At 40.7% G+C, this 17,084-nt stretch overlaps 1 protein-coding gene across 1 annotated transcript in view; it reads left to right on the forward strand.

Moving 5' to 3' along the window:
- Positions 1-6,257: 6,257 nt before the first annotated feature.
- The window catches only part of GPR158 (G protein-coupled receptor 158), a 570,604-nt gene continuing 559,777 nt past the window's right edge, over positions 6,258-17,084 (forward strand). Inside the window, 1 exon segment of the mRNA XM_006887106.1 lies at positions 6,258-7,150. Coding sequence (XP_006887168.1) covers positions 6,258-7,150 — 893 coding nt within the window.

Genomic DNA, 17,084 nt, shown 5'->3' on the forward strand with positions numbered 1-17,084 from the left:
TGGTAAGTTTTCCTCTAGTAATTCTTCCACAACTTTTTTGGTGCCTTTTCTTGCTTCTTCCTGTTCTGGGATTCCATTGATGCACATATTATTTCTCTTGATGGTATCCCACATTATTCTTAGGTTTTCTTCTTTCCCCCTGTTTTTTTTGAGTATGCTTTTTGCTCTAGCAGATCAGTGATGGCACTTCTGTCTTCTATTCCACTGGTTGTGTTCCAGCTCTTGAACTCTGCTCATGTGTCTCTCCATAATATTGACAGCATCTGAAACATTGGACCTCATATTTTGGATAGTAGTTTCTTATTTTTCCAGTGCTGCTAATGCCTCATTTGTTTTCTCTACATTGTTCTGGATTTTTTTTAAGCTCCTTCTGGGTTTTGCTTGTAGTATCCTGTAATTCTTTAAGTTTGTCTTTCATCCATTGAAAATATTCAATCACTGTTCTTTTAAATTCCCTATCAGAAAGTTCCAGCAGACCTTCTGGCTTCAGGAAATCCAGTGACACTGTGTCACCCTTTGGGGGGTTACATCTTGCTTCGTGCTTGTGTAGTGTGTGGGATAGATTGCTTTCTTTGAGACATTTATATGTTCTTAATCTGTAGACAATGCTATAGGGATCAGTTGGGCATTTACCCTACTTATGTTTTTCTCTGAACTTCTGACTCCAGGGAAATGCCATTTCAGAGCCTGTGAGAACAGCCTCTTTTAGGTAAGACAGGTCAAGGTACTCTGGATTAAAGGCATGTTGATTGACCAGACGTTTAGGCACAGGTGTGTAGCCAAATGGAGTGAGACAGGCAGAGGAGTAGGGTGATTACCAGGGTAGATCAACCACTTGGGGGACCTTACTTAGATAGACCTCAGCTGTCCGAGTGTGCTCACGATTGGGTTCCCTCTTCAAGTTCCAACTGTCCATCACTCACCCAGTGGTTTTCACTCAACAGTCCCTGCCCAGTGGCACTTATGCAGGATGCCTTGTGCAACAACCCCTGCCCATGCAGGGTCCTGGGTCCAAGGGAACCCAAGTCAAAGTCAAATTCCCACTGACCTACTTGCCTCTGGCTGGTCTGCAGTGTGCACAGAAGTTCAGACAAATTACCACTGGCCCACTCGTTCCTGGGCATTTGGTGTGGCCATAGAGGGCTCAGCCAAATTCCCACCAGTGGGCTCACCCTTAGGTACTCTCCCAAGCAATCGATGGTGCCCAAGAAAACCCAGTCAGGATTCTACCAGCCTTTCTCCTGCTTAATCAGTCCCACAGTAGCTCGGCTTGTGGTTTTGGGTGATGGCTAGATCCATGGTGTGGCTTTGTGTTCCTGTAGCCCCCAAAAGGAATTGCTCCAACAAAAGTTCTGATTCAAAAGTCTACTGTCCACGACTGTTTGTAGGTCTTTGTGCCATGTGAAGAACTCTCTAGTGGCCCTGGGGCACCTCTGGTGATGCAGGGCTGTGGGTGCCAAGGCCAGGGGTGGGAGAGTATGGGACTGTGGTGAGCATGTGGGCATGGGGGAATGGTGCTGTGGTAGGGGTGTTGAGGTGGGGCTTGGGCACCACTGGGAGTTTGAGGCAGCTGATCTGTTCACAGATGTTAAGCTGCCAAGTCACCCGTCTGTGCCTGCATCACTGGTCTGCACTAGCGACCTTCAATCATTCTTAATTATTGACCAGCTCTCTGAAGCACAGCAAGTAATTGTGACTGGATCAGGTGCACCTTAGTCTCTAGACTGATATCATTGATCTTCAGCACTCTGGAGAGGTCCTCCAGAGAAGATTTTCCCAGTGCAATTCATCTTTTGATTCCCTCATTGCTGGTACCAAGAGTGTTGATTGGGGAGCCAAGCAAGCTGAAACTGTTAATAATCTCAGTCTTCATTGTCTATCATGAAACTGCCAATTGGCCAGTTTTCTTGATGTTTTCTTGATGTTGAGCTTCAGTCTATAATGAAGGTTGCAGTTCTTCACCTTCTGCAGCTAGCACTTCAGGTCCTCCTTAGTTTCAGCAAGCATGGTTGTGTCATCTGCATAATACAGGTTTTTAATGAATCTTCCACCAATCCTGATGCCACTCCTCCTCATAGAGCCCAGCATCCTGGCAGATCTGTTCCACACATAGATTGAAAAGGTATGGAGACAGGACACATCCCTGGTGTACACCCTTCCCGATTTTGAATCATGCCGTGTTTCCTTGCTTTGTTCTGATGATCACCTCCTGGTCCAAGTATAGATTTCACATAAGTACAATCGAGTGTTCTGGGATTCCCATTCTTCCCAGAGTTAGCCACAATTTGTTGTGATCCACACACTTAAATGCCTTTGCATAGTCAATGAAACACAAATAGACATTCTTCTGGTACTCTCTGCTTTCAGCTAAGATCCATTTAACATTAGATAAAATATCCTTAGTACCACAGCCTCAGCCTGCACATCTGGAAGTTCTTTGATGTGCTGTTCTAGTAATTTTTTGACAATTTTCTGCAGAACCTTCTACACAACAGATGTTTTTCTAGATGTTCAAGAGTTGGAATGGCCAGTGCAAGTAGAGATTTTTGCTAGGTCAACGCTTACTTTCAGAGTTTAGTTATCTTCTCAGCAGGGAAAATAAAATGGCCAATTTAAGTCACTTTATGTTTTAATGCTTCATGTGACATTTTCTTGAGAAATGAAGTGGATTTGGGGTTTTCTATTTGTGCTTTTCTTGGATTATTTGAAAATGGAAGTGCATATGAAAAGTGGACTTGCAATAAAAAAGCAAACAAAAAGATTGAACACACCTCAAGGCCTTTTTTCACGGAGCTGGAACTGACTCATAACTGACTCTCTAGTGGGATTTTGGAGGTTTTAAAATTGCATGAGAGGTGACTGCCCATTTTTCTTTCCCCAAGCCAAACTGGTGAGTTGCTATGTCATATTCTAAAACCCTAATTAGGCAGATTCTTTTCTTGGGTGGAAGGATGAATTTTTAAATAATTTAAATAATTAGCATCAACATCACAATCTTTTAGTTAATGGTCTTTTAGTTCATGCATCTTTTAGTGCCCGGTCTCCAAGTGAGGTTTTTATACTATGCAAAGAATGCTTATTAGATTACATTTACTTTCAAGTAGAGTTCATGTTCATATTCAACTTTTTGCTTAAATTTTACTTTGCAAGGTTTACTGTTTTGCAAAACAAAGGTCATCCCAGCTTAATGCTTTGCTATTGCATAAGTGGCATTAATAGCAGGTGGAGTTTCTATTTGTTGCATAAAATCAAAGTAGACAAACTACCAGAGAGATGAGAACTCTAGGGTAACATCACAACTCTTTATGGTTTACACCATCAGACTACCATGTCCTGAGTGTTGTTGCAAATAATTCAAGAAGCTGGACTATATGAAGAAGAAGGTGGCTTCAGGATTGGAAGACATCAATAGATGATACAGCCTTGCTTGGTGAAAGTGAAGAGCACTTGAAACACTTGCTAAAAACGGTCTAAGACCATAGTTTTCAATATGGATTACATCTCAACATTAAAAAACTCCTCTTCACCAGTGGGCCAATAGACAACATCATGATAGATGGAGAAAAGATTGATATTGTCAATTATTTCATTTTATTTGGATCCACAAATAACACCCTTGTTACCAGCAGTAAAGAAATCAAAAGACATTTTGCACTGGCAAACACTGTTGTTAGGACCTCCTCAAAGTGTTGAAGAAAAAGCATGTCAGTTTAAAAACTAAGGTATATCTGATCCAAGCCATGGTTTTCTTGATTACTTACTATGTATCTGAAAGTTGGTCCATAACTAAAGATGAAAGATGAGATCAATGTTTTTGAATTAGGGTGTTAGAGTGCTGAAAATCCTGTGGACTGCCAAAAGAACAAGCAAGTTTGTCTTGGAGGAAGTGTATCTAGGGTGGTTTTATAAAGGTAAATAAGGATGATGAAACTCTGTCTTGAACTTTAGGTATGTTGTCCTCGGAAAAGGACATTATGTTGGAAGAGGCCAAAGAGACAAAGAGAGGAAGACTCTTAATGAAATGGGTTGATACAGTGACAATGACACAAGCGAGGGCAATGTTCAGATCTATTGTTCACAGGGTTACAATGAGTCACAGTGGGCTTGATTGCACCTAAGAACAAAAACTATATTGCTCAGCCTTATGTCTTCTGTTGTTATTTACTATATTGCTAGAGCCCAACCTGTAGCAGACACTCCAGTGAGTTTCCAGAGGCAGTAAATCACATGAGAGGAGATTGCCCATCGTTCTCCTAGAGAGCAGCTGGTGAATTAAAACCTTGTGCTTTTGGGATTACAATGAAGCTTCTTAACCACTAGGTCACCAGAGTTCCCTGGAGCTCACCAGAGCTATCTTCTAGCTTCATTAAATTTCTGACGTGTTTCAAGGACACATCATAGTTCTTTAATGTTGCATGGTGTCCCATTGTGTGTGTTTTGGCTCTTATTTCTTTAGAATAATACCTGTAGTGAGATTACTGAATCAAACGATGTGATTTCTGTTTTCAACTTTTTAAGAAAATCCATACTATGTTGTAGGTTGCTCCACTTTACAATCAGTAGTGTGTGAGAGTTCTAGCTCTTTGTATCTTTGCCGTATTTTATTGTTTTCTCCTAGTGAATGTTTGCTATTGTTGCTGAGATGATTTCTCACTTCACTTCTCTAATGGCTAATAATTATGGGTATTTCTTATGTGTTTGTTTGTTACTTGAATAATTCTGAAATAGACACGCTTAAATTATTTAATAAGCTTCAAATAAAACCCACCGTGTTAAGGAATATCCCACTAGCTCTTGATATTTAGCATGCTAATTCAGTCCTGAATTTACAGCTAATCATTTCCATTAATTTGAAGAACTTCTCATTAGAATAAAGTCTCTTCTCTGTCATTCTTTCAAAGTCCAGAGTTCCTTCCCTCGGACAACTACACCTATGTACACTTTACTAGGTTCCCTTCCATGCTGGTGATCTCTCAAAAGCAAAGGTTCCTTAAATATGGCCTTCTCTCCCCGACCCCCACACCTCACCTTAAATCTCAGCCGGTAGATGTCTCCATTACTCTCTCATAGTTTAAGATCAGCCTCAGAAAGTAGGTTTTAATCATTTCTTTAAGCAACGATAAGGAGGAGGATTTGATAATTTGCCTAAAATGAGCAGATGCTCAAGAGGACACGTCTCCATCCTACGCCCCTCCCCTCTCATTTAAATCAGAAATGAAAACTCCCTTCTCCCTCTTTTCCAGGCAAAAGAAAAGGCTGGTTTAACTAAGAATGCAAGACGCCAACACCCTCCTCTACAGCACGTCCAAGTTTCCTTCTCTCAGAGCCACAAAAGCTCCGCTGCTTCGCTCACTCCCGCCCACCCCTGCCTCCACCCACTTAGGTTTCCGAGTCATCAGGGAACAGGAGTGGGTGAAAGGACTTGGTGCAGCAATCTCCCGCGCCGTTGCCTCAGGTTCAGCACTGGACAGCTCCCTCCCAGCCCAACAAATGGCAGTCGCCTGATTGACAGAAAAGCCGACCAAACAGCTAACAAAATGGCTTGAATCCGCCCTGCAAGGGTTCTGTTGCGGCCAAACTGCTCCTTTAAACTGTCTTTCTTCCCACTGAGAGCACAAGAGTGTGGTTTCAGTTGCCGGGACTTCTCGACTCCAGAGATGCAAACACCTTAAAAGAAATCCTTGGGACAGCCTCGGGCGCTCGCGAGTGCGGGTCGGTGTGTGTGCGTGCGCGCTCCGCAAGTGACAGAGGAGGAGCCAGAGCCGGGAGGCGGGAACGACCTGCCAGGAGAGATGATGGAGCAGCGTCTTCGGCAGCTTCCGCGGCGGCCACAGCACCAGCGGCCGCAGCAGCTCCTGAACACACCTCAATGAAAACAGCGGTGGAAGCGGCTGAGCAGAAAGACGTAAGCAGGCTAACTATAGCTGCCGGGAGTGAGAGAGGATGTAACCTGTTCCGCTCAAGGCTGCGAGGTGCGTAAAAAGCCGACCCGACCCATTGTGGAGCGGCTGCAGCCAGCATTGCCACAGGTGATTTGATTTCCTGTGACGGTAGCTCAGCTATCCGGGCCAATTTTGAAACATTTTTGTTAAAACCCTTTGATTGTTTTTGTTTTTTTTTTTTTGGTCCCCCTTCCTGGTGTCATCTGGAGAGGAGGAAGACTCCAAGTGAAACTCTTAATGTTGATCGATTGATGAAGAGAATTTAAAAAGTGACTCCTTCCGTCCTCTCTTCTTTCGGCGAGACAGACGGGAGCCATGGCTTACCCCTTACTTCTCTGCCTTCTGTTCGCTCATCTGGGTTTGAGAGCTGTAGGAGCCAGTTACGACCCTCCGGGACGGCCCGAGTTCCCTCGAGAGAGGACCCTGAAGGGGAAGCAGCACGCCCAGCCGTCTGCTCGCGCCTCTGCCTCCGACCCTTCGATCCCCTGGAGCCGCTCCACTGACGGCACCATCTTGGCGCAGAAACTCCCCGAGGAGGTGCCCATGGACGTGGCCTCTTACCTCTACACCGGGGACTCCCTCCAGCTGAAGCGAGCCAACTGCTCCGGCCGCTATGAGTTGGCGGGCCTGCCGGGGAAGTCCGCAGCCCTAGCCAGCTCTCACCCCTCCTTGCATGGAGCTCTGGACACGCTAACGCACGCCACCAACTTCCTCAATATGATGCTGCAGAGCAATAAGTCGCGGGAGCAGAACTTGCAGGGCGACCTGGAGTGGTACCAGGCGCTGGTGCGGAGCCTCCTGGAGGGCGAGCCCAGCATCTCCCGGGCGGCCATCACCTTTAGCACCGAGTCTCTGTCCGCGCCGTCCCCGCAGGTCTTCTTCCAGGCCACGCGCGAGGAGAGCCGCATCCTGTTCCAGGACCTGTCCTCCTCGGCGCACCACCTGGCTAACGCCACGCTGGAGACCGAGTGGTTCCACGGCCTCCGGCGCAAGTGGAGGCCCCACTTGCACCGCCGCGGCTCCCATCAGGGGCCCCGGAGCCTGGGCCATAGCTGGCGGCGCAAGGACGGGGTCGGCGGGGATAAGAGCCATGTCAAGTGGTCTCCGCCTTATCTGGAATGCGAGAACGGGAGTTACAAACCCGGGTGGCTGGTCACTCTCTCCGCTGCTTTTTACGGGTTGCAGCCTAACCTGGTCCCTGAATTCAGGTAGGGAGGGTGAAAGGCAAAAGCCAAGTCTGCCTTCCGGTTTCGCGGGTGGGTGTACGTGCAGAGAGCGCGCACTTGGTGGTGTTTCTTACACCTCCCATGCTCCGAGCAGCGCAGACTCGGGCTGAGGGACCCCCCCACGCGAGCTTCTGTGCCTGCAGCGTTAAGCTTTCAGTGTCCGTCAGTATATCAGTCATCAAAAGCCCTTTTTTATTTTTTTGGGGGGTGTGGGTAGAGGAGGACAGGATCGCTTCCCTGAAAGGAGGTGGAGGCACTCTGTAGGGTTCTGGGCTTTCCCATTTGTTTTGCCAGCATTTGGGATAGCTGAGGGAACTTCTCCGAAGGTGGTGAAGGGTTGGAACCTGGCGAACTCGGGTGTGCTTGTCAGGCATGCAGAGTGGTGAGATCAGAGAGAAAGAAAGGGAGTTTGAGGCTGAGGGCTCCTCGTTTCTACGTCCTCAGGGTAACCCTTACCTACTTCCTTCGGGTGTAGTTTGGTGCACTGGCCGGTTGTCAGTTACCAGAAAGTGGCAGTGCAACCATCGCAGCACTTCTGTACCTCCCCGCAGCTTTAGCCATCTAGCCATCTCCAGGGTCCGGACTTGGCAGAGTGTTCAGTGGACTCCTCGTCCTCCTTCTCCAAGCCCGCTCCCCTTATTAGTGTGCATCTTCCTTGTTTTCCTCTTCTCCAACTGGATCACACCCTTTGTAAAGAACCTAGTGGAGTTAGTCAGTTCTGGTTGAATCAGTGAGCAGAAGAAACTTCACAGGTTTTTAAAATTACCTGTGACGAGGTATATCACATTTGAAGGAAAATGATCATTTGTAAATGAACAGGTTGTGACTTCTGTTTCGGAAACTGCTTCCCTTTCAAGAAGTGAGCAAATTCTAGAAGTACCCTGGAAGAGTAGAGTAAGGAAAGAAGGGAAAATCCCACAGAAGTTCTGTGAGAGGGTAGCAGATTGAAGGGGATTCTCTCCAGTTCCCACAATGCTCTGGAAAGGTGGGGTTGGGGTTGGGGTTTGCCTTTTTTTTTTTTCTCTCCTTATGTTCAAGGACAGGATGCTTATTTGGTGAGAGAACAGGCTCAGTACTGGGTGGGAAAGGGGGTGCATATCAGAAGATTTGTTTGTGTTAGCTCTGTCAGTTACTGCTGAATGACCTTGAGCAAGTTGCTCAACCTCTCTGAGCTTCAGCTACTTTTCTATCATCTCCTGGGATCCATCCACTTAAAAAGTTCTGTAGTTTATTTAATTTCTTTAATGTGAGAGGGTAAAAGTGTAGCGTATGGCCCGATTGAGTGTGTGAGAGAGTATGAGTGAGTGTGTGTGTGTGTGTGTGTGTCTGTGTGTGTGTATATCTCTCTTTGAGATCCTGTCTTAAATCAGAATAACCCTTTCCTACTTTCAGGATAATCTCATTTCCTCCTGATCTCTGCAAAATCCTATTAGTAACAGCTGAGTCCAGCGTTGAGCCTTTGCTATATCATTTGTTTCAAAGAGGATAGATCAGCCAGATGTCATTCACTGCCAGCAAATTGTTTATGACCTTTGGATGAGCCTTTTTAGGGAGTTCAAGGCTCAGGTGTTATCTAACATTTACTTTAACTTCAATCCTATCTGCTTTGCATACATTCACTTGATTATTTCTCACACCAATGCTATGAGTTAGATTTTCTTAGCTTTCCTTTTTATAGGAAAGTAAACTAAAACACAGCAGCATATAACAACAACAACAACAAACTAAAACACACAGAGGTCAACTTGCTCAAGAACATATAACAGGTAAGTGGTGGGGCCAGAATGTGACTCCATTCTGTAGTCCTAACCACGGTGGTAAATACTGACTTCTAAAAGAGAGCCAGGGTTGTATCTGCATGTTCAAGTGTCGCACAAGGGAATGTCTAGGAGGACCTTTCCTTTCAGAATTATTTCTCTTAAAGATTGGAGGACATAGGTCACTCGAATGAACCCAGCACCTTCTGATGGCCAAGATAAAAGCCATAGGACAAACAGCATCTGAGGTCGTGAGGGCTTCTAACCTCTTTTGCCTCCTATCTATTTTTTTACTGTTTTCAAAGAATAATGTTTCCTCCGGCTGAGTTCTAAGTGCTTTTATAGTCATTGATGATTTCTCTAAGGCATAAAGCTAGTGTGTATAATCTCTGACTCACTGCAGAAGCTGGCTAGTTCCAGCAGTGCTTACAGAGACCAGAATATGGGTTTCTGCCTCATGTCCTGTGCTCACTCCTTAGATACTGCACTGGAGTTTCTTACAGATATGAGTTAGAACTGGAAGAAATCTCAGAATGCTCAAATAAGTTCTACCTGTTGTTTTCTAGATAGCAAAGTTCTTGTCATGTGCCATTGAGTTGTAGTTGACCATTCAGTGAGTTTTTAAAGGCTGTAAATCTCATGGGAGGAGACTGCCCATCTTTTTCCTGTTAGCATTTGGTGAATTGGAACCACCTGCTTTTAGCTTGGCATTGCAGCTTCTTACCACTAGGCCACCAGAGCTCCCTGAGACAAAGCTAGAAAGGTGACATCTGAAAATCACAGTTTCTAGTGACAGAAAAAAAAGAGAGAATTTATGCCTACAGCCTCTGTTTACATATATATACACCTAAATCATATTTTTGTAGTTGTCTGAACTTTGCACATAATCAGTATTCAGGATATGTATTTTATTCTTTATCCTCATTAAATAAAACAAATTAGTTAATAAAACATGGCTGCTTATTTTTACAAAGATTGCATTGTTTCATACATTTGTAGTAACATTTTCATAGGCCTTTCCTAACTATTTATACTCACAAAAGGCAGGAGTTTCTTTTTTTGTCTTCTGTTGTTTTGTCATCTAAGATGTACTTTGCAAAATTCTACTTCATTGGTTTGTGATGTTGGGTAGGTGTGGCTACCTGGTAAATCTCAAATGAGTCATTTCTGGGAAACCATACTTAATGGTCCTCATTATGATGTTGAACAGTATTTGGAACCCGTCTTTGGGCAGGTCTTAATGAAAACAAAACAAAACAAAACAAAACAAAACAAAACAACAAAACAAAAAACCCAGCCCAAGACAATGAATTTTTTCATATGGAAGAGAGAAAAGTTTGTGCTTCAGATTTCCATTTAAGAACAGTTACTATTTTCCCAAGTCTGAATTTTAAGATTAGGAATTTAAATTGATTCTATTTTATTTTTTTGAAATCTAAATTCAAAACATGAAGTTCAAAAGTGATATGGAGAAATAATCAGCTACTTATATTGATATTTATCACTGAGAAAATCTCACAGAATACATTAAATTCATTTGTTTCTGAATGGTACTACTGCCAAACCTTCCAGATACTCACGTGGGAGGAAGTTTTTGCTGTTTTTCTTTCTTTCAAAAAAATAGCACTACTTCCCTTTAGCTATCTTTTGGGTCTTTTTCTTTTATTATAAACTTACAGCGTAAGCATTTTAGCTCTCATCTTTCATCCTGGCAAGACAAGAGCTGTAGTAGTGATTTAAAGTATACTCTAGGATTTTTTCTTTTTACTTACAGTATTGTATTTCTGGTGTCTTTGAAGAATTTCTTTAAAAGTAGATGCTTTTGTTTCCACAGTAATTTTTCTCTGTAGAGCTGAGAGCACTTTGGAATTTTGCCGAATTCACAGTTTCTTGGTGGTGCATGCCTAAAACAGATGGAAGATTCTTATTAGTTTTTGTTGAAATAAATGAAGGTGAATTCCCTTAGGGAATTCTTTCTTGATGAATTGAAAAGGGACTTTAGTTCCTTTCCTCTGTCTTCTCTCTCATTGTACAATAGAGGAAACCGAAACTCAAAAAAGGTAAAAGAATTTCTAAAAAACGACACAAATCTTTTAGATACATCCACATACCTCTGCTATTTGTGCTGGTACAAACTTTTGCATTAGGTGAAAGAAGGTAGTGCATACAATAGAAGGGAAATTACCTTCTTGCTCTAAACTAAACATACTAATGACTTTTGGGATTTTTCTGGCTAGAGTAATGAAGAAGTATACTGATTGATAGGTACAGCAGAGAGGGGTTTTCCTGTGTAGAGATAAAAAATTTTTTATATGCCTTGTTACTGAGGCTTTTGAATATAAATGATTCCATCTGTAAATTGGGGTGATAGTCATTTGGCTTCTGGGAAGACTAAATATAGAATTTTCATTACATAGGAAGTTGAATAACTACTTCTTCATGACAGCCTTTGTCTTTTTAAATACTGTCATTGGCTAACCGTAAATTTCTTTAGTAACATTAAAGACATGATTTATAGTAATTTACACTTCTATAATAGTTTAGTTTCATTCCTAATTGGAACATGGTGGAAATGTTGACTTTTGAGATAGAAGATGTTGGTACCAGTCTAAAATATTTTTGGTTTATGATGTTACCAAGACCAATGGTTGCCTCTTTGAATCTCAGTTTCCTAATCTAAAAATTTGTTTTGTTTTGACTAAAAGACCTCTGAGTATTCTCTGAGTATATATATATACTAAATGTATCCATTTAGCTTTGGAAATTTAGTTTGATTAAATGAAATTAAGTAGTGAGTAGCCATAAAAGTGTAGAACATGGCCACATATTTCAAGATTTACATCTATCATGGTCATAGATTATTCCCACATACAAAGTTAAGGGTATATATTTTAATGGTAAGAAGGGCTCCATTCTATGTACAATAAGTATGATCTAGAAAGAACTGTAAAGATCTTTTAAATTTTCTTTAAAAGTCAATATGAAGTTGACAGATTTCTAAGCTCAGAGCTTCAACATATCTTTATACATTTCCTCAATGTAATAAATTTTTAAACATTTTGATATTCCTTAAAAACTGTTTACTCTTAAAAACCTGCTTGCAATATGCTTCTGCAGTTGGCTTAAAATTTATTAAATGGTTATTTATTAGGAAGAAATAGTGGCATAGTTTTCTCTTACCATGTTCCAAAATATAAACTTGAAAGATGAAATGGGTTTTCTAAGACTTCTAAGTATACTATAGGAGTATATGATTATTCTCTAGAGAGAAAACCCTCTCTGGACTAATTTTATAGTCCCAACTGGTGGATAAATCAAATATTACTTTCTCCTTCATAAAGGCAGCTGTTTGCTATACTTGGTTCAGTGTTTTAAGGCTACCAACAGGGAGGTAACTTAGTGGTGAGGAGCTTTGCTGCCAAAGCATTCAATCCCACACTACCAGCTGCTCCAGGGGAAAAAGTATGGGCATTCTCTTCCTATGTGAAAGGAGAAAGTAATATTTGATTTACTGCTTCTGAAAACCTACTGAAGGGTCAGTTATGGATTGGTTTCCACTAGGCAGTACTTGACAACAAGAACAACCTTTTGTTAGGTTTAAGGATGCTGCTGAATCCTATCAGAGCAGTCCACATGTTCAACATAATCCCAATACAGACACCAAATTCATTTTTCAGGAAATTGAAAGAGAAATTGTTAAGTTTATTTGGAGAGAAAAGAGACCCTGGATAAGCAAAGCACTTCTGAAAAACAAAAATGAAGTCGGAGGTATAGCACTTCCTGATGTCAAAACCTACTACATAGCAGTAGTAACCAAAACAGCATGGCACTGGTACAATGACAGGCACATAGATCAATAGAACAGAATTGAGAACCCAGTAATGGATCTATCTATATACAATTAGCTGGTATTCAAAAAGGAAAGAAAACCTATCAAATGTAGAAATGACAACCTCTTCAGCAAATGGTGCTGGTAAAATTGGACTGCTGCCTGCAGAAAGCTAAAGTAGAATCCATACCTCTCACCATACACAAAAATCAACCAAGGTGGATCAGAGATTGGGAGTAAATCCCCAAATTATAAAGTTCATAGGAGATAAACTGGGATTAAGTTTAGAAAACCTAGTCTAAGGTATAAAGAGACTGCCAAATACAGCCAGAAATACACCATCTGGAGAGAATAAACTTGATGAATGGGACCTTCTAAAGATTAAATACCTGTGTGTGTCAAAAACTTTCTCCAACAGGGTGAAGAGAAAACCTCTCGGTTGGGGAAAACCCCCCAAATATTTGACAATACCAACACAAGGCTCTCATTTCCAAAGTTTACAGAATACTACAGGGTCTCCACAAGAAAAAGAGTGATAACACAGTTACAAAATGGGCAAAAGACATGGAAAGACTTTTCATACAGGAAGATATTTGGATGGCTAACAGACACATGAAGAAATGCTCAATATCACTGGCAATAAGAGAAAGGCAAATCTAACCACAATGAGATAACACCTCACCACAGTAGCAGTGACAAAATTTAGCAGAGCAGTGAGCAATAAATGTTGGAGAAGATGTGGAGAGGTGGTGTTTCCTCAAAAAATGAATACAGAAACTCCATATGACCCAGCTATTCCACTACTAGATATATATCCCAAGGAAATTAGAACTGTGACACAAATGGAGATTTATACACCAATGTTCATGGCAGCATTATTTACCATCGCAAGAACATGGAAACAGCTCAAATGTCCAATCACAACTGTATGGATTGAGAAATTGTGGTACATTCACACAATGGCTTACTACACAATCCTCAAGAGCAACAATTTTGAAAAATACTTCTTGGGAGAGACTGGAGAGCTTTATGCTGAATTAATTAACTCAGTCTCATAAGCACAAATACTTTGTAAGACCAATATTACAAAAACAGAAGGAAGAATAGTGAAACATGTATGGGGATTCTAAGTGGGGGAAGAGGTGGGAACAGTGGGGGTGAGGATGGGTAGGGGCAAAATCACAGAGTTGCACAGTTTGGTGTGTGGAGGGATGGGGTGAAGGAAAAGGGAAAGACCTGGCTGGGACCTGAAAAGACAGTAATGGTGGAAATAGTCAAATGGTGATTAATTTTATAAAGCACAATGCATGAGAATGGTTGTATGAAACACAATGTATGCAAACATTGTAAGCAAACCAATATAAAATAAATATTAAAAAAAAGGAGTGCTTGTCAGTTCAATAGACACTATGGGTTATAACTGTAATATACTGAGGTGCCAGGAAGTGAGTGAGTAATGCTGTTTTATACTTGATTATTCTAAAAGAATTAGAGATTTTTCTCTTTTAAGTTCTGGATTGTTGTTCACAGAGTTGTTTAAGCAGAATTATGAAAGCAGAATATTGAGATTTTGATATTTTTGGCAGCTTTGATAGTCATTATTTGCAAATAGGCAAATTTGCTGGAACCTTGCTATATTTGGGAGAATTAGTAGTCAACAGAATTAGTAAACTTTTGCCCAGCACACATATGACATGTGTATTGATGGGACTTGCTTGGCTGAGCGTTTCAGCCTTATTAGCTCTTCAACATTTTCTGTGTATAATTTCTCCTTTGTCTCGGCATTTATTCATCCAACAACTCACCATTCCTACAGGACAAAACCTGTCTTACAAAAATATTCTATGAGGGGAGTGTTAATCCTTTTTGCTTTAAGTCTTTCTTAGGACGCTGTACCTTTTCCCTATAATATGAAATTTAATGTAGGGACTATGACTGGATTTATTTCTGATACGTGGGGTCTTTCAAGCCTACTTAAGAATGTACATAATTGCATTGTCCAGATTTATATGTAGGATTTACAGAAAGTAGATTAGTTTAAATGTGATCTGACATTGAGTGTTGTTACTATAGGCCATCAAGTTGATACAGACTTGAAGCTAACCCTACAGTGGGTTTTCAGAGGCTGTAAATCACACTGGAGAGGATTTCTCATCTTTTTCTCATGGCTCAGCTGGTGAATCCAAACTGCTCGTGTTTGGGTTGATAGCACAATTTTTTATCACTAGGCTCCCTTAACTCCAACTTTAAGATAGTTAGGAAAATTTCCTCTCCCAACATAAAAACTCTGTCATCTAGGGTTTTTTTAAAATTTTTTTTTTTCCTCCCAAAAGATAGTGTCTCTTTCTTTGCTACTTTTAACAATATAGGGAGCTCTGGTGGCTGAGTGGTAAGGAGTTGTGCTGCCAACATAAAGGCACACAGTTGGAATCCATTAGCTTCTCTTAATTAATGGAGATACATTTATTATTTTCTCCATTGTAATATTTTTTTGTTACTTTATTTCATTTACAAACTACTATAAAGCAGAACAATACATAATTTGGCAAAATTAGGATTTAAAAAAATGTCCAATCAGCCAAGTACCAAGTAAACCCATCATTTTAGCAACCTCTGATTTACAGAAGATTTTGGTTTATTTCTTTAACCCAGTTTCATATGTGTTCTGTCAATATATATGTATCCCTTAGTATATAAATGTTTTTTGTTTAGCCTCCTTAAAGTCAGATGGTTCGAGTCTACCAGCTGCTCATCCGAAGGAAGATGGGCAGTCTCCTCCTGTGTAATTTATAGCACCTGAAAACTCACTAGAGGCTCATCTATGAGTCAGTTCTGATTTAAAGGCAATGAGTTGAGTGAGTTCTAGTATATTATGTGAGGAAGTTTTACAGGCTGATGAAAGTCCTGGCTTTTATTTAAGAAATGAAAAGTTTGGGCAATAAGGAATAATTTGTTTCATTAGTTTTAAGATCTTGTTTTCACATCTTAATGCCTCTCAATTTGAGATATGTCAATTCACAGTATGTCACTCTAAATGTTATATATTTTATGGAACAAATATAATAGTGTATGTTATAATTACATTTTATAATTGATCAAATGTATTCTAACATAGAAAAATAAATTCTAAGATCTTTTAAACTATAAAGTCCTATTAACTAAGTTATTAAGATGTAGAAAAATATATGTAAAAACACAAAATATAGACTTTATTAATATTCATAAACTAGATCACTAATGCAATCTGGAGGACAGCTTCCTGGCTAATTGACTGGAAGAGATCCATATTTATTCCCATACCAAAAAATGTGATCCAACAGAGTGTGGAAATTATCAAACAATATCACTAAAACCACAAGCGAAATCTTGCTAAAGAGTATCTAAAAATGATTGAAACAATACATCAACAGAGAACTAGAGAAATACAAGCTGGTTTAGAAGAGACCGTGGCACTAGGGACATCATAGACAATGTCAGGTGGATCTTGGCTGACAGCAGAGAGTACCAGAAGAATATCTGCATTTCAGTGACTATGTAAATGGTGCTAACTCTGAGAACAAAAGAAATTCCAGAACACCTGATTTTGCCTCATGGGGAACCTATACTTGGACTAGGAAACAGTCTTCATAACACAGCAAAGAAACACTGCTTGGTTCAACTGCTTGGTTCAAAATTGAGAAAGAAGTATCTCAGGGATGCATCTTGCCTCTGTACATTGTATATACTTATAAAATACTTAAACTATGTATATTTATTTATTTTTTTTTTTACATCATCCTCACATTTTGTGGCACGCATGAGAACAATTTGTTTTTTTCTTTGAATTTTAGATATATAAAGACAATGTTGACTTAATACACTACTAGAATAAACTGGAATATTGAAGTATATTGCATTCCATATTTGTGTCCAAACAACGATAGGCAAATCCCGTCCATCACTTTTCACTTTCAATGAAACAGGGAAGGAAATCCTCCCAAAATAAAAGGCACACAACAAAACCCCAAACCCTTTCTCATTCATAATTACTCACACCAACTAAAGACGTATACCCAAAGAGGTGAAGGAATTTCTTGTGCCTTAAAGGTCCAGTTGGCCTTTTGGTCTCCTAAATCAGAACTTCCCTTTTACCATTGGAAGGTCAGGAAGTTTGGACGTCACATCTTCCTTAAGAGAAAAGTGTAGCATGACCTCTCCACCAGTTGATAGCCCTTCAGATCAGCTGCAGAGTCATTTAGGCATCGGTTCTGCAACAAAGACCCATTACACCAAGATAAATAAAAATTCTTTTCTGAGACGGAAAGACAATAGTGACGTTTGTTTGTAATGA

Source organism: Elephantulus edwardii, unplaced genomic scaffold, assembly GCF_000299155.1.
Source record: "Elephantulus edwardii isolate Elephantulus edwardi_28Jun2011 unplaced genomic scaffold, EleEdw1.0 scaffold00054, whole genome shotgun sequence".
Classification (NCBI taxonomy): domain Eukaryota; kingdom Metazoa; phylum Chordata; class Mammalia; order Macroscelidea; family Macroscelididae; genus Elephantulus; species Elephantulus edwardii.